At 35.1% G+C, this 21,232-nt stretch overlaps 1 protein-coding gene across 3 annotated transcripts in view; it reads left to right on the forward strand.

Annotated features, from left to right (window-relative positions):
- SP4 (Sp4 transcription factor) overlaps positions 1 to 21,232 on the forward strand; it is a 59,403-nt gene that overhangs the window by 33,855 nt on the left and 4,316 nt on the right. For 2 of the 3 annotated variants that reach the window (XM_039862504.1, XM_039862505.1), the window contains exons 4-5: positions 6,505 to 6,733; positions 13,621 to 13,820. In XM_039862504.1, the coding sequence (XP_039718438.1) occupies positions 6,505 to 6,733; positions 13,621 to 13,820 (429 nt within the window). Of the gene's footprint in view, positions 1 to 6,504; positions 6,734 to 13,620; positions 13,821 to 21,041; positions 21,169 to 21,232 lie in introns of all 3 variants that reach the window. The other variant, XR_005652692.1, reaches the window with a different exon arrangement.

The following is a 21,232-nucleotide window of genomic DNA, read 5'->3' on the forward strand; positions in this document are numbered from 1 at the left end:
AATAAGCTATATTTACCTTCAAAATAGGTGGAAAGGGAGAAATCTTAGCTTATTCCCTTATTAAATGGTAAGTTTAGTTGTAATTTTTTTAAAAGTACACTTTATAATACTCTCCAAAAAAGGATATTGCCGAATATGGATAACACATGTTATAGGATAAATCTGATACCTGAGAGAAGAGAAACAATGGTTTTAGGTTGTGATTTATCCTCTGGAACATAATCCTAAATGATCTGAATTCAGATCAGTGAAGCAGGAGAGAACTGTCATTGTGGTAAGTGTCCACTTACTCTGTTTCTTACTATCTTGCTACCCATATAGCATGTTTTCTGCAAGCTGAAAGTCATTTAGTAGTCCTGTGATCTATTGCTGGCCTACTTTTGTAAGAAAACTTCTGTGTTTACGTGCATTTTAGATTACCATTCACTTTATTTAAGAAACATTTATTGAGTACTTCCAGTGTGCTAGGAACTCTGATAGCCAAAGGACATAAAACCACACAGAGGTCCTCTGTCTTGAGCAGCTTTTGTTAGAAATAATTTGTGTTTAATACTGCGGTAGAATGCTATGGTATCTGATTAGAGAAAACAAGAATACTCAAATTCCAACTCAGCCAGTCCCCGAGGTCACATAGGGAGCTAAGTGTAGTGAAATTCAAGTCAGAGTAATACTTCACTGGCTTAGGTATAGATCCCCTGCCTCAAACTCCAGAGAACTGGGTTAGTTTGTATGGAAAATGCCATCTTACTTTAATTAAATCTGCTTTCTTGTCTCCTAAGCTTAAACACAAGTCTCAGATCTTACTACTCTATGAGGCAAAAGACCACTCCAGCTGGTGCCATAGGAAAATGTGCAAGAAACAGAGTTTCTCCTGAATACCTATTCTAGATGTTCTTGAGTATCTAGCAATCTAATATTCTACCTACTAACCAACTGCTCCCAGTTACCCTTGGCCCGGTTTCTATATTTGAAAAAAGGGACAGTAAAAAAGGAAAGGCATAAGATAGCCAGGTTGCTCCAAGCAGCCTTGGAGTGTTTTCTGCTTCTGGCAGCACAGAAGGAAGAGGTTACATTACCAAGAAATTTTCAGTTATTTATAAAATTATGTTATAACACAGTTTCAGTGGTAACAGAGAGGTTAGAGACTAGAGTTTCAGAGGAGCATTAATAACGTTTTTCCTCCAGACATTTCAATAATGAAGGTATTTTACAACTGTAAAAACATAGTTTGTTTCTGTAATGACTTACCTTTCCCATTGTCACCAACATTGTCATTGGCACGGTTTCTTATATTTTTAAACATCTTTATGATCACCTTTTACTTGACAAATTGAACACACAGTCAGTCCAACTAACCAACTACTTTTCCTGTGTAACAGCTTTTTCCTGCACTTATTTTTTTTTATTATAGTCCTGACTTTCCTGATTGAACTACAACTAGTAGTGGTCATCCTATAAAAAAAATTACAATTTAAGAGAAATTTCTATACTCATGACTTTAGCTCAACACAGTGACAGCATTCAGTACCATATGGGCCAATCATTTGTTCATAAGTCTTAACATACCCAGGCAATACACTTTTCGGAATGCAAAACAGAGGGAGTTGTACTTAGCTCTTCAAAGACAATATGCCATCTATTAGGAAAGACAAAATAAACAACAATTTGCAGTATGAATTCACCATATAATTTGTCTGTTGATAATGACAAAATTAAGCACAGGATATTATTGGAAAATAGGAAAGAGATATTTGACTTAGATTTAGAGAGGCACTCATCAAGAAGACTTCCCAACGGAATGACACCTGCATGAGTTCTGTAAGATGAGTTGCCTTTGTCACACCAAGGGAGATGGAGGTTTGGGATGGGAGAATGTGTTAGATTCCAGCTACATTATTCAGAGGCCCAGAGACAATCGAGCATGCAACATTAGAGGAAATAGGAGTTCAGCGTAGCTGGCATTGAGAGTGGGAATGAAGGAGGAGTGCCAAGAGATGAATTTATAAAAGTATGCAAGCACTAGATTATGGAGAACCTTATGCACTATGATAAGTAATATTGACCTTATTGTGAATGCACTGAGGGCCCATTAATTTGGCGGGGGGAGGGGGGCGTGGGGGGACTAGATTTGTATCAGCATTATGGAAATAACTAGTATAATTGTGATAAGGACCTGTGCTAATGTATACAGGCAACAGGGATGGAGAAAATGAACAAATTTGAGATATTTTGAAGAGATAGACTCAACAAGGACTACTGATCAACATAAGTAGTATATGTGGTGGAAAGAGAGTAGCCTTTATAGTTAGCTAGCACTGGGTTCAAATCCCAGTTCTGTCACATAGTGTTTTGTGACCTTGTGTACCTCTCAGAACCTCAGTATTCTCAACTTAAAATTTAGACATCAGTACTCAACCCATAGGGATGTGGGGTGATAATAAAATAATGTATGTGAGACATCCAGTAAAGTAAGTATAAAGTGATAGCTACTGTTGTTGTGGGGGATGAAAGAGATGGAGGGGAGTCAAGAATAACTACCAAGTTTTCTGTTCAAACAGTGAGAAAGAGCTAGTTTAGGAAAGTGAGATAACCTGTCTGATTTCTAGACAGATTGCCTGTGAGAAATCTGGGTGGAAATGTTCCCTGACAGACAACAATAAGAGTATGACACTCATGAGAGGTATTTGAGCAGAAGATACAGATTTGGGAGAGAGGAGTTTATATACACATAATAGTAAAAGTCATGAAAGTGAATGCAATAACCTAAGGAGAGAGTTGGAATAAGAAGTCAGAACAGTGAAGAGTAGCCTAGGAAGGACATCAGTGTAGCTGTGGTTAGAGAAGTAGCAGGAACACCAGTGGTGAGTAGTATCAGAGAAACACAAAGGGGAGAACATTGCATGAAGAGAGTGAGATTAGCAGCTCCAGTTGCTCCAGAGAAAAATAAAGTGGAAGAGTACCTTTGGATTTACCAACGAAGAAATAATTAGTTCTGACATGATTTTAGCAGAGTGATTTGGACACCTCATTTCACTAGTTTGAAGAGAGAATGGGAAATGAGCAGTAAAAGCAACCTGTGTAGATAATCTTTTAAGACTGTGATGTAAGCTTAGATTTAAATGCTGATAAGAAGAGCTAATATAGAAGAAGGGGTTTCTGAGAATGTAGGGAGTTAGAGTCAGTGGTGTCAAATGCAGCAGAGCAATCCTGTAATGCTTATTGACAAAATGAACCTTGGATTTGGTCATTAGGAGGAAGTCTGTGAACCAGGGACAAAGTCCTTGTGGTAGAATCATTTGAGTACCAGATTTTGGTCATTGGCGAATGGTTGAGAGTTACTGAGCAGGGAAGTGATATGATCAGAACAGCGGTTAACATTTTTTTTCTGGCAGCAGTTTGAAGAATGAGATAAGTGGCATGTGTCCCATTTAGGCTGGTAGAGGCACAGAGTAACAAGGACCAGGGTGATAGTTTTGACAACAGAAAGATAAGATGAACCCAAGAATTATAATGCTATTACGTATCTTTTAACTTGGCTCTCCTATAAATTAATGGGTAAAGAAGTAGCCTAAAAGTTGACTTTTTAAGATTTTGAGTGTAGGTAGGTAATCAGGAGAGTAGTAATAGCAGTTACTAGAACAGAAACATTAGTAGAAACAAGATTTAAAGATGAATTCATTTTTAAGCTTTCCTTTATTAAGCTACTGTACGTTGGGCACTGTTCCAAGTGTTGGAGATACAGCAGTGAATGTAACAGGCAAGATCCCTGTTCTCATGCACTCAACATTGAGAAGTTGAGGCGAAGACAGAAAAAATAAGAAAAGGACAAGATAATTTAAGGCAAGTAAGATAAAACCTGGTGATGGTATAGAAACGGATTAGTGGGACCATTTTAAGCGATGTGGTCAGAAATGGCATTTCTAAAGAGAAGAGGTTTGAACTGAGAACACCAGAATATTACTAAGGAGTCAGCTCTGCAGAGATCTGGATGCAAAGGCATCCCCACCCAGACCAAACAGTATGTGCAGAGTCCCTAAGAAGGGAATGAGCTTAATTTGTTTGAGGGCCAGAATAAAAGTCCTGTGTGTCAGGAGCATAGTAAACAAGTGATAGGCTAATCCATGATGAGGGGTTGGTAAAGTTAGACTTGAGCAGGGCCTTGAAGACCTTCCTTGGTAAGGAGTTTAGTGACTTGTACGTGATTAGTAACAGCAGAAATGAAAGAAAAGTAATATTGAAATATGTTGAACCTGAACTGTCTAGAATATCTAGGTAAAGAAGTCAAGTGTATTGCCAGGCTTAAATATATAAATTCAAATATGAATTGCTTAGTAGTATTCATTGAAACAACCTCCCAAGTTGTTTAGGCATTGAATAACAAATGTTCACAATATGGAGGCTTGAGAAAATGGTCAGGGGATTTGAGGGGAATGATTAGCTAGGGATCTCTAGCAGCTTTTTGACATAAAGGGTATCTTAAATATCATTGCAACCTGAAAGGAATGACCAACTGTTAAATGAACAGTAGCTGGAAAAATTATGGCCAGAAATATCTCACGACTTCAGAGGAGGTAAAGAATACTTGCCAACTTAAAATACCTGTGTCTTTATAGGGACCAAGTCATAAAGACTATAAAAACAAAACAAAACACTATATAGTACTAGTTCAGATAGAACTCCCATTTCTAACAGTGCATTCTTTTTGCAGTAAATGGAATATGTGTATCACTGTGCTTCTAAATATACAAGTAATTTGAATAGTTTGCTTAGTCAAGGTCATCCTTTTGGAATCTGGTTTTATTGGATATGTAAAACTTTTATGTCCTCAAAAGATAAAATGAGGCATAATATTTTTTACTTTACATTTATGTGTTGCTTTGCAACTTACAGTCTTTACTCACTAGGAAATCGACTTGATCTTTATGAACAACTCTTTAGAGTAGATAGGAGACAGGGATTTTAGGGAGGTCAGCAGTAATTAGAGGTGAGGAAACTGTGGATTTCCGAGTATGGTTACTGAAGGGGACAGGAATTCACAACTTATGACTTACCATGTGTTGCTTTACCTATCGCACCTTGTTAAATTCAAAGGTGAACAAAAATTTAACTGTAGTAGAAGAACTAATATATATATAGATATGTGTATATCTATCTATCTATCTATATATCCTTACTAAAACAGTGACAAAAATACATATTTTTTATTTGTATTTTAGTTATTGGTGCCACCAAAGGTTTCAGAGTGCTGTGAGTATATAGGAAGGTGAGACTGATTTTGGCTGGCAGAATCAGAGGTTTAATTTTGTTTGAAAAATATGTGCTGTTTTCTTACTTGCTATTTTTTATTATCTTTTCTTGGTTGCTGTACACATTTAAAGTACTACATGTGCAACTTTAAAATAAGCCCTTTTAGTACTCACATGTAGTACTCACATGTTTATTTCTGCTACCATATTTTGTTCTTATATTGCCACCCGACTCAGTTGAGACTAATAATAATAATAATAGCTAGCATGTAATGTACAATTCTGTGCCAAGCACTGTGTTCAAGGGTTTGTAAAAATTAATTTGATCTGTATATCAACTCTGTGAGGTGGGAGCATTCCTTCATAAATAGGTGGTGTTTCCTTTTCTGTCCATTTTATGTACTTTGTATTCCCACACCTGAAAGTAGAACTGTGGTGAAAGAAAGGATAAGTGTAAGCCATACTCATGTGCCCTTCGGGATCAGCTTAAGCCATGTAAACAGCTTTTTGGGGTAATATTTTGTATTATTTATCATATTTTTCTGTAGGTGAAGCCAAGTTGGTATATGTGCTAACCTGGGAGATGAAGTCTAAACTATATATAACATAAGTGAACAAAGTAACAATATCCTAAATGTCTGTTTTATGATTCTAGTATCAGTATGTAATAATTATGGGTGATTTTGCATTTTAACAAACTCAATGCGTGTAATAAAAAAGGCTCATCAATAAAGAAATGTTTGCTTAATTTGAAGTATTTAGGAATGAGAAATGTCCAAAACTTAATCCTTTTAGTTTACTTTTCATTCATTTTCTTGGAGTGAATGAGATATGTTGCTTACTGTGGAAATGGTAATAATAATGCTTTGTATTTATATAGCATCTTTCATCTGAGGATCTCAAAGTACTTTTCAAATAATGTCTCATGAATCCTCACAGCACTTCAGTGAGGTAGGTAGGTGGCAAGTATTATTATCCTCATTTTACAGATGGAGAAGTTAAGCCACAAGAGGGTTAAATGATTTATGGATATAGTCCCACCAACCAGATAGAGAGGCAGCCTAAGCTACTAAAGTAAAAATTACTAGATTGTGGAGGATTGGCATAGTGTAAATCATTAACCCCTTTGCTTTGGTACTTTACACAGATTATGTATTAGAACAAATACGATAGCTTTAAAATGTTCACATGGAATTTTTTTTTGCCTTTCTTGAGGAATAGAAAACATTATAATACTCTTTTTCCCTCCCATTTTTAGGTCAGCAGCAAGGACAAGATGGCGTAAAAGTCCAACAAGCTACGATAGCTCCTGTTACTGTAGCAGTTGGAGGAATTGCTAATGCAACGATAGGTGCTGTTAGTCCTGACCAACTCACACAAGTGCATTTGCAGCAAGGCCAGCAAGCTTCTGATCAAGAGGTACAGCCTGGCAAGAGGCTTCGAAGAGTTGCCTGTTCCTGTCCTAATTGTAGGGAAGGAGAAGGAAGGTAAATGCTGTGTCTTTCTGGAGGGCAGAAAATAGTTAAAACCAAGCCATTGGCTGGGTACTTTGATCATTAGAACATCATTAGCTTTGTAGTCCAGAAGTCAAGATATAATATTGTTCTGAAGGAGGTTAAGTTGAGCTATTCAGGAATGGGATTTCAGCGGTCCTCTACCTTGAACCTTATACTTTTTTTTTTTTATGGTTTACTTCATTTATTTTTCTTCTCTTGACTTTCTTCAATTATGTAAAATTTTAAAGAACTTTATTGACATAAAACATACCTTATAATTCACTCATTTAAAGTATACATTTCAGTAGTTTTTAATATATTCACAGAATTGTGCATTCATCACCACAGTTAATTTTAGCACATTTTTGTCACCCCTAAAAGAAACTATGTATTCTTTAGCTATCATCCCCTTATTCCCCAACCCTCCCAGCTCTTGACAACCACTAAACCTTTTCTGTTTTTATAGATTTGCCTATTCCAAACATTCATGTAAATGGAATCACATAATATGTGGTCTTTTGTGACTGGTTTCATTCATTCATTTAACATGTTTTCAAAGGGTTATCCATATGCTAGCATGTCTTAGCATTTCATTCTTTTTAATGAACAAGTACTATTCCAGTGTATGGATATACAATATTTTACTTATCCGTTCATCAGTGGATGGACATTTGGCATTTTCCACCTGTTGGCTATTATGGTGCTATGAACATTCGTATACAAATTTTTGTATGGACATATGTTTTCATTTCTCTTAGGTATATACCTAGGAATGGAATACTGGTAACTCTAGGTCAAACCATTTGAGGAACTGCCAGACTGCTTTCCAAAGTGGGTGTATCATTTTACATTCCATGAGCAGTGTATAAGGGTTCTGATCGCTCCACATAATTGTCAATACTTGTTATAATCTGACTCTTTTTAATGGCTGTCCTAGTGGGTGCGAAGTGGTATCTCAATGTGGTTTTGATTTGTATTTCCCTGATAACTAATGATGTATATTTTCATGTGCTTAGTAGCAATTTGTGTATCTTCTTTGAAGAAATGTCTATTGAGATCTTTTGCCCATTTTTAGTTAAACTATTTATCTTTTTATTATTGAATTGGTTCTTTGTATATTCCAGATACGAGTGCCTTAGCATATCAGATACATGATTGCAAATATTTTCTCTCAGTCTGTGTTGTCTTTTCATTTTCTCGATAGTGTCCTTTGAAACACAAAAGTTTTTATTTTAATGAAGTCCGTCTTGTCTTTGATTGATTCCACTTTTGGTGCCATATCTTAAGAATCTATTGCCAAATCTGAGGTCACAAAGACTCCTAGCTTTTTTGTGGGAGTTTTTTATAGCATTTGTTCTTATAGTTAGGTCTTTGATTAATTTGAGGTTAAATTTTTTTATATGATATGAGTTAAGGTTTTATTCAACACCATTTGTTGAAAAGACTAACTCTTCCCCATGTATTGAATGGTCACAGCATCCTTGTCAAAAATCAGTTGACCGTGATACATTTATTTCTGGACTCTTCAGTTGTATTCCATTGTTCTATATATCTGTCTCTATGTCAGTACTACATGGTCTTGATTACTTTGGCTTGGTAATAACTTTTGAAATGGGGAGGTATAAGTCCTCTGATATTGTTTTGACTCTATAGGGACATTTGCAATGAGTGAATTTTTAGAATCAGCTTGTCAGTTTCTACAAAGAAGGCAGATGAGATTCTGATGGGGTGGCATTGGATCTTTAGATCAACTTAGTAAATATTGCCAACTTAACAATGTTAAGTTTTCTGATCCTTATATGTGGTATGTATTTTTCTGTTTATTTAGATCTTCTCTAATTTCTTCCAATACTGTTTTATAGTTTTCAGAGTGTATGTTTTGCACTTTTTAAATTAAATTTATTTCTGAATATTTTATTCCTTTGATGCTATTGTAAATGAAACTTTTCTTGATGGTTCATTGCAAATGTATAGAAATATAATTAATTTGTGCATATTAATCGCGTATCCTGCAGTCTTGCTGAACTCTTATTAGTTCGCTTAGTTTTTCTGTAAGATTATGTCATCTACAAATAGAGATAGTTTTATTTCAGTTTTTTCACTCTCAATGATTTTTCTTTTTCTTACCCTAATTGTTTTGTCCAGAAGCTACAGTACATGTTGAATAGAAGTGAAAGTGGGCGGCATTTTTTTGTTCATCTTAGAGGAAAAGCATATACTCTTTTACCATTAAGTATGATTTTGTCTCTCGGTTTTTTAAATATGCCTTTTATTGAGAAAGCACCGTCTATTCCTACTATGTTGAATGTTTTTATCTTGAAAAGGTGTTGGATTGCGTCCAGTGTTTTTCTGTATCTGTTGAGATGATCATGTAGTTTTTGGTTCTTTTTCTAGCAGTAAGGGTATATTATATTACATCAATTGATTGTCAGATGTTAATGTACTTTTACATTCATGGGATCAAATCCAACTTGGTCATGGTTTATAATTTTTTTCCCTTTTTAAAAAATTTTATTTTATTATTAGTTTCAAGTATACAGTACATTGGTTAGACATTTATGTAGTTTATGAAACGATCCCCCTAATTGCTCTTTCTCTCCTCTGGCTCTCCATCTAGCCATCACATTAATGCTAACTGCATTCCCTATGCCATGTTCCCCATTCTTGTGTCCATCTGTTAACTAATTTGTCCTTCTTTAACCCTTCATCCCATTCTCCCAGCTCCCCATTATAATTATTTTTACTTGTTGCTGGATTTTGTTTGCCAGTATTTTTTTTGAGGGTTTTTGTGTCTATGTTCATGAGAGTTTTATAATGAATGTCTTTGCTTTTAGTACGGGTAATACTGGCCTCATAGAATGAGTTGGGAAGTGTTCTCCAGTTTTATTTTTTAAAAAAGTTTGTTGAAAAAAAAAAGTATTAATTTAAAAATGTTTTATGGACTCGACTAGTGTAGCTATTTTTTCCTGGGCTTTCCTTTTGGGTGTTTTTTTGACTACTAATCCAATCTCCTGTTACGGTTTTTTTCTGATTATTTGTTTGTGAGTCAGTTTTGGTACTTTGTGTCTTTCTAGTAATTTGTCCATCCCATCTGTGTTATTTAATTTAACTAATTGGCATACAGTTGTTCTTGTTTATGAAAATATCACCGACTTCAGCTATTATTGTTGAATTGTCTATTCCTTCATTTGTTAGTTTTTACCTCATATGTTTTGGTGCTCTTTTGTCACTCTCTTGCTTAAGTGCATGTATGTTTATAGTTGTTATGTCTTTCTGATGAATTCACCAATCTGTCCTTATCAAATCTCCCTCTTTATCTCTAATAACATCTTTTGTCTGATGTTAGTGTAGCCACACCAGCTTTCTTGTGGTTGTTATTGGCATCTTTTTTCATTTTACTTTCGATCTCTTTGTATCTTTCAAATAAAGTATGTCACCTGCAGATAGCATGTAGTTGGCTCTTGTTCTTTTTAAAATTCCAATCTGAAAAAATCTGCCTTTTGATTGGATTGTATAATCCATTTACATTTATGTTACTGATGTAGTTGAATTTATTTGCTATTTTTTGTTTTCTGTATTGCATGCCTTTTTTTGTTCCTCTGTGCCTCCTTTACTTTCTTTTGCATTAAGCGAATATAATATAGCATCTTAACTTATAATTTAGCATTTTAATTTCATTAATGATTTTTTTCACTGTATTATTTTGAGTTATTTCCTTAGTGGTTGCTCTAGGTCTTAATATATATTTCGTAACTTAGGATCGGTTTAAGATTTATAGTAACTTAATTCCAGTGAGTTATAGAAAAGTTACTCCTATTGAGGTCTATTCGCTTTTACTTCTTTTGTGGTATTATTGTTATTACAGATATCTATTAGTGTTACAAACCCAACAATAATTACAATGATTGTTTTATATAATTTTACTTTTAAAGAAGTGAAGAGAAGGCCAGCAAGTATATATAGCTTTTCCTGTGTTAACTGCCTCACTTCTAGTTCTCTTTATTTGTTCCTGTGGATTTGAGATCCCATCTGGAGTCATTTCTTTAGTCCAATACAGCTTTGCTCCCATTTTTGTGCTATTATTGGCAAATATGTTACATATATTGCATTTCTCTAATGTTATGGGCTTGAAAGTACATTTTATACATACTGTTTTATAAAATTGCTTTTTAAAACCAGTTAAAAGAAGAAATATGCACTTAAACTGATCTTTATAATTACATAATTACGATTGCTGGTGCCCTTTTGTTTCTTTGTGTGCTTTTGGGTTCATTTGCTTTCAGCCTGAAGAACTTGCTTTAGTGTTCCTTTCAAAGCAGGTCTGCTAGCAACAAATTATGTCCGTTTTTGTTCATCTGGGAATATCTTTATTTCATCTTCATTTTTGAAAGATAGCTTTGCTGGATATAAGATTCTTAGTTGAGATTTTTTGTTTGAATAAATTTTCCCACTGCCTTCTAAACATCATTGTTTGTGCTGAGAAGACAGCTTTTAATCTCTGTGGGGTTCCCTTGTAAGTGACGACATTTTTCTCTTGCTGCTTTCAAGTTTTTGTCCTTATATTTGGGTTTCAAGATTTTTAGTATAAGGTGTCTATTTATGGATCTCTGCATTTATCCTACTTGGAGTTTATTGAGCTTCATGAATGTGTAGGTTCATGTTTTTCCATACTTTTTCAGCCATTTTTTCTTTGAATGTTTTTTCCTACTCTTTCATCACTTCTCTACTCTCCCATCCTCTCCCCATCCCTCCCTTCCCATATTTATGTTGGTATCCCACATTTCTGTGATACTGTTCATTTTTCTTTATTTCTTTTCTTGTTTATTTGGGTTGCATGATCTCCGTTGTATATTCAACATCCCTATTTCTTCTCTCGAATACCTCTAGTGAATTTTCATTTCAGATGTACTTCGCATCGCTAGAGTTTCCCATTGGTTCTTTTAAAACTTATTTCTAACTCTTTATTGATATTCTCTACTTGATGTGACATTGTCTTTATATCTTGCTTTTGTTTCTTTAATCATGATGTCCTTTAGGTCTTTAAACATATTTTCAGTGGCTCCTTTGACGTCTTGTTAAATCTGGTTGCTGTCACAGGCGGTTTCTCTTCCCTGCTTTTTTTCCCAGGTGCGGGTCATAGAGTGTGGGTCATACTTTTTGTTTTTTGTTTTTGTTTACATAACTCAATTTTGTGTTAAATCAATTTTTTGTTTACAGAAATCTTTTTGTTAGAAATTGGACAGTTTAGATACTATATTGTAGCAGCCGTTAGTACTTGCCCCCTGTGCTTCCCCACTCCAGCTTGTTATTGTTGTTCCCTTGTTTAGTGACTGGCTGGATTATTTTAGAGACACCCCTCCCACCTCCAGTAGGAAGCTGTCACTCCCCAGTGGATGCAGACTCAGGTGTTCTGATAATGACTCTGGGATGACTGTGGTTTTGGCTGAGCTATTTTTGACAGCCCTCTTTCCCTGACCACACCCAGGTATCAGACTCCTCTAATTGCCAGCTGATTGCTCTATTATTTTCAACAATGCCTTGGAGCATCTGTTCCTCCCACAGACTGATCCGATCAGATTCCTTTAAGTGCTAGAGCACTAGGTCTGTGTTTGAGAATTTATTCTGATCTTGGAAGTTGCCTCCTAGCTGTCTCTTTTCTGGCTTCTCTCTGTCAACCTAAGCAAGCCTATAGTTTAGTCCATTTCTCCAATTGCCTTTTGCAACAATCTCCACTGTTTTTTAAGAGCCCCCTGAGGCTCAAAGTTCTTCACACTTTGTTGCAAATGAAGTCAGTCAACAGTGTGGGGGAGATTTGGAGCCCTCTGTTTTATCCTGTGCTCTCCCTCTGGCCAAAATCTGTGTCACAGGTCTTGAATTGAGGGTTGAGACAGTGGCATGTTTTCTGAGTGGCATCCCTGCTCTAGGAGCTGGGCATGTGGGCATGTGGGCATGTGGGGGCGGGCAGATTTTCTTGTAGTCTCAGATTTTCTTGGCTTGCCTCTCCTGGCTTGGGACCTCTGATTTATGGACTGCAAATGAGCTGGGTTAATAGTGATCTGGACCCCAGTATTTTCTTCGTGCCCTATGCAAGGTAAACCCTGTCTCAGGAGTTGGGATTTAGTGGGGGAAGGGAGTTCTGTACCTGTTATCCACACTCACCTTAGCCTCAGCCACAGGTAGCTGGGAGTAGAATGAGAAATGCTGACGACCTGCCCCGCTTGGGGACATAGTTCTCTCACTAGAAGGTGGGAGGAGGGGGAACCCTGTCCTTGGCTGCACTAGTCTGCAGTTTCTGTGTCAAGGGAGGAGTGGGAGAGAGGGAGCATCTTGGTTCACATATCACATTCTCTCACTTTTCATACCAAGTTCTATTCCATTTTCATGAATAAGTGTTTCTTTATTTGCTGTATGCTCTTAGGGCCATTTCCAGAGACTATAGATGGTGTTTATTTTTTATAATTTTCACCAGTTTCATTGGGGTGTCAGTCCATGGAGCGTGTCACACTGTCTTGCTGGAATTGAAGCTCTGAATCTTACGTTTAAATGGGGAATATCATCTTTTGGTATTTTAGAGAAGAATCTTCAAATGTCTTGTAAAGCTGAGAGACTTTTTTCCTAAGGGAAGAGCCTATGAAGAAATGAACATGAAGTCCATGACAGAACATAAACACTCTGATATTAATGTTTTTCATAGCATTTTTGAGTTTAGTACATAACCTGGGGTTTTTTTTTAATTGATTTTTTTTACTATTTAACTACAGTTAAGGCATCATAATTTTAAAAACCCATTCAGAAAAGCACAATTTCTCTTTTATTTTCCATAATGTTAAGCTTGGTGTTTGGGATTGTAATTAATGTTTGGTTTTTGTTTCTGTTAGAGGCAGTAATGAACCAGGAAAAAAGAAACAGCATATCTGTCATATTGAAGGATGTGGAAAAGTTTATGGCAAAACATCTCACCTACGAGCACATCTTCGCTGGCATACTGGAGAAAGACCTTTTGTGTGCAACTGGATGTTTTGTGGCAAAAGATTCACAAGGAGTGATGAGCTTCAGAGACATAGAAGAACCCATACAGGTTAGTTGGTTTATTAGGACTTGTACTTTTTGCTTGTTTTTACAGCACTTAAATGAAAATTTCAGTGACAGATAGCTATCAAATTGGAAATACAGAAATTAAAAAGAGAATTCACTGTGGTGATTATATGGAAGATGTTAAGATCAAAATTCTTTATCTCATTTCTGAGACATATTTCCTATTTTTTATAAGCTTTATCAATGTAAGAGACTCTACTCCCACCCCTATTCTGCTGTCCAAAGAAAACCATATTTAATCTTTTAACTATTTTTATATTTTTATTCTTCCTGTGATGGCCGCCATATATTTAAATAATACACTGTTACTTGTTAATCTTTCAGTTTTAGACAGTATCTGTTGACTTCTTACATTGAGAGTTAAGAATTTACCTCACTTTGAACCATCTGATGACATTCAGTTATTTTTAACTGTGTGCGGGCCCGGCGTTGTCTCTTGACTCACTGCTCTCCGATTTGTTATTACCGTGTCTGTTCTTCATTTCTCATCCCTTTCACCTCCTAACTTCTCTCACCTAAACTTTTACTGTCTTCTCTTTCTCTTAATGTTAAAATGTTTACATTCTTTTCAGTAAGCACTTTCTCCTTTTTTAAAATAGCTTATTCGTTTTTAAGGTTTAAAATTAGTAAACAGTAATTACATTATGACTGTAATGTAGTGTGGTTACATATTCTTTCCTATGTGTTTTTTGTTTTTTCGTAGTTTTTAATTGCCTTTTCCCCACTTGCATCGTTATTTCAACTTTTTTATTATTTCAGCTTTTCAAGAATAGTATCAACTCCATCTACGTTCTCCATATTCTTGGAGGTCTCCAGCTTTCTGATCAAACACAGACTGGTTCCTCTCTAGGACTCGAGACTTTTTTTCCCTGCTTTATTGGTTTATACCCAGTGTTATCAAGATCTCATATCTTCGTTTTTCTCAGTTTGCTCCCTTAGTTGCTGGAAAACATTCTGAATTGCCTTCTATAGAAATGCATGGGGAAGTAAGTTTGTCTGAAGTGTCTTTGTTTTGCTTGTCCACTTAATTGATAGTTCGGCCAATACAGAATTCTAGGTTGAATGTTGTATCAAAACATTAACGGCACTGCTCTGTTGTCTTCTTTTGTGGTATACTAATACGAAGTCTATTGTTGTTGTTCTCTTGTTTTTTTGTAGGTGACCTAATTTTTCCCTTAAACTTTTAAGAGCTTGTTTGTTTATAACTTTTTGTTTTGATATAATTTTGTACATTTGGAAGAGTTGCAAAGATAGTATAGAGAGTTCTCATATCTTAAACCAAGCTTCCTCCAAAATTAACCTCTCTCGTAACCACAGTAACTTATAAAAACTAAAAAATTAACATTGGCACAATACTATTAATTAAACTAAAAACTTTCCCACAAATACACTTTTTCTGTTCCAAGCAGACATTCAATCCAGAATACCACGTTACATTTATCTTTTATGGCTCTTTAGTCTCCTGCAGTCTGTGAAATTTTTTTCTGCTTTCCTTGGCTTTTCTTGACCTTGACATTTTTGAAGGTTAGGTATTTTGGAGAATATCCCTCAATTTGGGTTTGTCTGATATTTTCTTATGATTAGATTGAGGTTATGAATTGCTGTTAGGAAAAATATCATAGACATTATTGCCCTTCTCAGCACATTATGTCAGGGAGTACAGGACGTCAGTATGTCTTATTGGCGATATTAACCTTGATGAATTGGTTAAGTTAGTATGTGCCAGGTATCTCCACTGTGAAGTTATTTTATTCTTTCTAAAAAAATAACTTCATTATAAGCAAGTAAGTAAGTCCAGTCCACACTCAAGGGGAGGGGAAATTAAGCTCTACTTCCTGTAAAGAGAATTATCAAAGAATTTGTGGCTTTTCATGAAAACCACAGTAATTAGTAAATATTTTTGAGGCAATTCATCGAGTCTACACAAATATCCTGTTTCTCTTTAAAGAAAATACTAACATTTTACTTTTAGCATTCCTCGTTGTACCGTGCCTACAGCCGTTATTGCTATGGTGTTCTAAAAGTCATTTTACTTGTACAGTTTTCACTTGTACTTCTTGTGTAAGGAAGATTTATACCTTCTTCCCCAATTATTTCTTTATTCAGTCATTTATTTATATCATTATGGACTCAAGTATTTTATTTTGAGGATTATAATCCATTACTGTCATTATTTATTTTTCTTGCTCAAATGTTTCATCTTTGGCCAATGTAAGTAGTTTTAGATGGTCTCTTCTATCCTTTTGACATGCCCTCATCTAATTTTAACTGTAAGAGCTTTCTTTTAATCTTTATTGTTCTCTTAATTTTGTAATTATGTATGTAGTCATAAATTTTCATTTATTGTACAAACTGGTTGGACTCATCAACTCTGGGTTCTCCTTCATCCACATTTTAATTGGAGAGTTTAATACATTTACATTTAATACAGTTACTGGTAAGGACTTCTGCCATTCTGTTATTTGTTTCCTGTGTGTCTTCTTTTTTGTTCCTATGTTCCTCCATTATTGACATTTTGAGTTAAATAAATTTTCCTCATGTGTTATTTTAATTCTTGTTATTTTTAATCATATATAATATATTTTAGTTATTTTCTTAGTGGTTGCCTACCTTGGGGATGATAATTACATTGTATAATGATCTAGTTTGGATTAATACTTACTTTATATCCATAGTATACAAAAACTTTTCTCCCATATAGCTCTGTCTCCCCATCTGCTGTTACTTTAACCAATTACATTTTCATACATTATGTACCTATCAACACAGCTTTATAATTATTGCTTTATGCAGTTGTGTTTTAAACCAGATAGGAGAAAAAAAGGAGTCACAAATCAAAAATGCATTTATACTGCCTTTTACATTTAACTATAATTACCTTACCTGTTCTTTATTTTTTCATGTGGATTTAAGTTACCATCTAGTGCCTTTTTCACTTCAGCCTGAAGAACTTCCTTTCGTATTTCTTGTAGGTGCAAATCTCCTGGTGGCAAATATTTCTGTTTTTATTAATCTAGGAATGTCTTAATTTTTCCTTACTTTTGAAAGATAGTTTTTCTGTATAGAGAATTCTTGGTTGACAATTTATTTTTTCTTTATCTTTGACTATATCATCCAACTGCTTTCCAGCCTCCATGATCTCCAATGAAAAAAATATTTTTATTAACAATCCCTTGTAGGTAATGAGTCATTTTTCTCTTGCTGCTTTCTAGATTCTCTCTTTGTTTTTGGTTTTTTGTTTTTTTTTTTACTTTAAACATTTTATTATTATGTGTCTCATTGCCAGTCTCTTTGCATTTAACCTGCTTTGAGTTTATTGGATTACCTCCAAGTCAGGTTAAATACAACAATCTTATATTTGGAGTTTTCCAAAGAACCACTGGATGGATCAGAGAATGAGAATTTTGGGGGAATGAGGTTTTGAAAGAGCTCCAGCTCTGTTCTGCTTCCTCTGGTGGCTTCTAGGCTACTGGGGAATAGAAAATGGAAATAGGCCAATTAAAACACAAAGATTTCTGTTCTTATCAAGATTTCAGCCATTTTTCTTTAGTAAACACTCTCTGAATTACTGCAAGCCTTGATTAATTTCTAGATTCTAAGAGGCATGATTTTGATTGTTTTGGTTTGATTTTCTAATTCTTTTCATAGAGGAGTGAATTTTTGGAGGTCACCATCTTTACTGACATTACCTCTTAATAATTTCCTCCTTCTCCCTTTATTTCTGAAGAATTACAAGGATTGGAAAGAGTTGATAAGTTCTGTTTGTGGCATGTTGAGTGATGCTGCCTGTGGCACATCTAGGAGATGTCAGGTTCACAGTTGAGTTAAGGAATCTGGATCTTGATGTAGTCATCTATTTATAGATAATAGTTAATATTATTAGTGTACATAAGTTTTTTTTTAAAGGCATTTATGATGAAATGACCAAAGGGCTTCTGTATTTGACTAGATAATTGCTGAAGGAGAAAATGAAAAATTACACATTATGCAAATTGATGTCCCTGTAAATCCATGGTCTCAGATGTCAGCCAGTCTCTCAGAGTAGCCTATCAATCTTATCCTTTTTTGTCAACTTCCTTAGTACTTTAATAATTACCTAAACCACCTTAAGTGTTCTTATGTCCCTTGTATTTCTCACTCAGTCTCCCCTTACTCCCAGTCTTTTATTTCAAGAAAATTAAATCCACATGACTTCTCTCAAATTGTCATCATGCCCCCTTTTAATTTACTTTTATCCACAGGAGAATTGAGGGTACTCATGAAAAGATTTGTTTAGATATTCTAGGCTGGGTAAGAGTATCCAGTAAGGCCTGATGGGTTGAGGGCACTGGAGGAGGAGAGTCGGAGGGATCCAGAGACTGCAGGTTTCTCAGTTTGAATTACTAGGTTTCTTAGAACAAATCAAAAAAAATATTTTTGTAATGTGAGTTATATATAAAAGTCTGGTTATTTTTTCTAAGAAATTGTATATAGCTGCATATGGACATTTGATGTAAGTTACTCATTGAAAAAGGGTGTATTTATAATTGGCTATAACAAATTGAAGATATTTAAATAAATATTTCCACGTAGTGGGTTAAATTGTGTCTCACAGAAAGATATATTCAAGTCCTAATCTCTGGTATCTCTGAATGCAAACTTACTCAGAAATACATTCTTTGCGAATTGAGCAAATTAAGATGAGGTGATACTGTGCCTGGTGCCTAGGTTTTAGGACCTAGTAGGCTTTCACTCCAATGACTGACGACCATCTAAAAAGCGGAGAAGACACAGAGACACTGGAGAAGAGGCCACGTGAAGACAGGCAGAAATTGGAGAGATGCAGCTTCAAGCCAGCGAGTGCCAAGGATTGCCAGAAGTCACCAGAAGCTAGGATGAGGCAAGGCAGGATTCTTCTCTAGAGCCTCTGGTGGAAACATTGCCCTACTGACACCTTAGTTTTGGATATCTAGCCTCCAGAACTTTGAGAGAATAAATATCTGTCGTTTTAAGCCACCCGGTTTGTGGTATTTTCTTATGGAAGCCATAGGAAACTAATATAGCCCCTTAGTTTGCTCCTGAAATTAATTAATTTGTATATAAGGAGGTGTGTTATTAAATGAAAAATTCAGAAATAACAATAATTCATAAAATGTTTTGTACATTGTAATAGCTTAGGTTTGAGGGTAACATTTCAAACATCAGGTTACAGTCAGCACTGTAACAGCTATGATCGGTTCCTGATGGTTACTTCCGATGAATAAAGCTTAAAAGATCTGTTTTATTCCATTCATCCCTCAAATCTATGATTCCACTTGAAAATTGTAGCAGATTTTTTTCTGAGAGAAATTACTGTCAGGAATATCATATTAGGCAAAAGAAGCAATTTTTTCTTCTATCAGTTTATTAAACCAGAATCATTTGGGTTGTTTTTGAGAATTTTTTTTAGAGAAATAAAATATGAAATTTGTCCTTGACATGCTTTGGATACTTGTAATGAAGACATTTTACAGATCTTGAACTATATAATGTATCAGCTATAATTTATTTTATTATTAGGCTTTATTTCTTTCAAGGTTTTATCTTCTATAACTATTAGTTTTCTGTCGCTGCCGTAACAAACTACCACAAATTCAGCACCTTAAAAACACACACATTTATTATATAACAGTTTCTTTAAGTCAAAAGTTTGAGTAAGCTTGGTCTAGGGCCACTTACCCTCTTAAAAAGTAGAAATCAAGGTGTCAGCTGGGCTGTGTTCCTTACCGAAGGCTCTGGGGAAGAATTTGCTTCCAAAATCACTCAGGCTATCAACCAAATTCAGTTTTTGCTGTTGTAGGATAAGGGTCCCTGTTTCATTGCTGACTGTCAGCCAGGGGCTGGTGTTTTTGCTCTGGAAGTTGCTAACATTCCTTCTCATACTTCTTCTGTGGCCCTCTCCAGCAGTGTAGGTCAAGTCCCTCTCAGACTTCTGATTTATCCGATTTCTGATTTCTCCTGCTGCATCCCTCCAACTCCAGCTGAAGAAAGCGCTCTGCTTTTAAGAGCTCATATGATTAGATCAGGCCCACTCAGATGTTTCAGAATAATCTTATATTAACCTCTATAACTTTAGTATTTCTTTTTTCATGTAATAAAACATATCCATTAGTTCCAGGGATTAGGGCATGGACATTTGGGGGGGAGGGGGACAATTCTGCTGATCATAAGTAAACTCATATCAAGTTTTAATAATTAATTACATTAATTATGAAAAGTATTAGCCTACTAAGAATAATTGTGAAATAATTAAAATAATAAAAACATTATAGTACGTATAATTAGTACAAAAACTCTGTACCTCCTTGAGATAAAGTATAATGATAATGTTTGCTAAGAGTAGGAGATTTAGAAATTGATACCACAGAAAATATAGTTCTGTATGGAAGGATAGTTTAATTGTACAACATAATTTACTTATTTAGAGGTTCTAGCCACTTTCATTGCTTGAAGTTAATTGGACACCCACACCACTTAGGAGTAGACAGACTACAAAGTCCGTACACAAATCATTTCCCATTTATCTTACGGTTTGCCGTGGAGTAGCTGAGGACTTAGATTTCTTTAATGGAAACTTAACCATAGCTCTATGTGGTTGCAGATGACTATCCCAAGAAAATGGAAGTTGCTTTAAACTAAGAAATTCTCACTTATTTATTTCATTTTTGTATCACCAGTGTATCATCAAGTGTTCCACAAATGTTTGTTGAAAAATGACTAAGTTCCTGAACATTACAGCTTACAAATATTTATCGAACAGCCAGTGTGTAGGTTGATCACCCAGTTGATTCAGTGCTTATTGAATGATTGCGTGCCATCAGGCCATCACCACCTGATTTCTTTTTGATTTTTCTTGGCCGTTGTTGCTATGGAGCAAATTAACTTCCGAGCCAACGCTCACTCATCAATAAAATGAAAATGTAAAATTAGATCTTTAAGATTTCTTCCAGCTTTAACATTTTTCAACAGAATTTTTCTTTTGAAAGCAAATGGGGAACTTGCAAGGTGTAAAGTTCAAAACTGATCCTAAACTTAAACCCTTGTTTAATTGCTTTCCATCCTTATCTAGGTGTTAGCATTCATAAAATGCAAGTCATTTTACTTTAAAGCTTAACTGCCTTTATTTTTAATGTCTTTGAGAATTTTGTATAAACCATTTATTTATCCTTTTATTCAATTTTTCAAGACTGAAAGAGAAAGAAAAGTTCAATGAGATACTGCAAATGCAATTTTTTAAAAAATAAAGGCAAACACATAAAGAAGAGGGGAAATTATCTGACATGGACAAACTTGAACCTATAGATTTTCTCTTGGTAAGTCAAAAGCAGGGCCAAGCTAAGAAGTCAGCTGAACTGAACTTCCTTGTTATCCAAGTTC

Source organism: Pteropus medius, unplaced genomic scaffold (genome assembly GCF_902729225.1).
Source record: "Pteropus medius unplaced genomic scaffold, Ma_sr-lr_union100, whole genome shotgun sequence".
In the NCBI taxonomy this organism is placed as follows: domain Eukaryota; kingdom Metazoa; phylum Chordata; class Mammalia; order Chiroptera; family Pteropodidae; genus Pteropus; species Pteropus medius.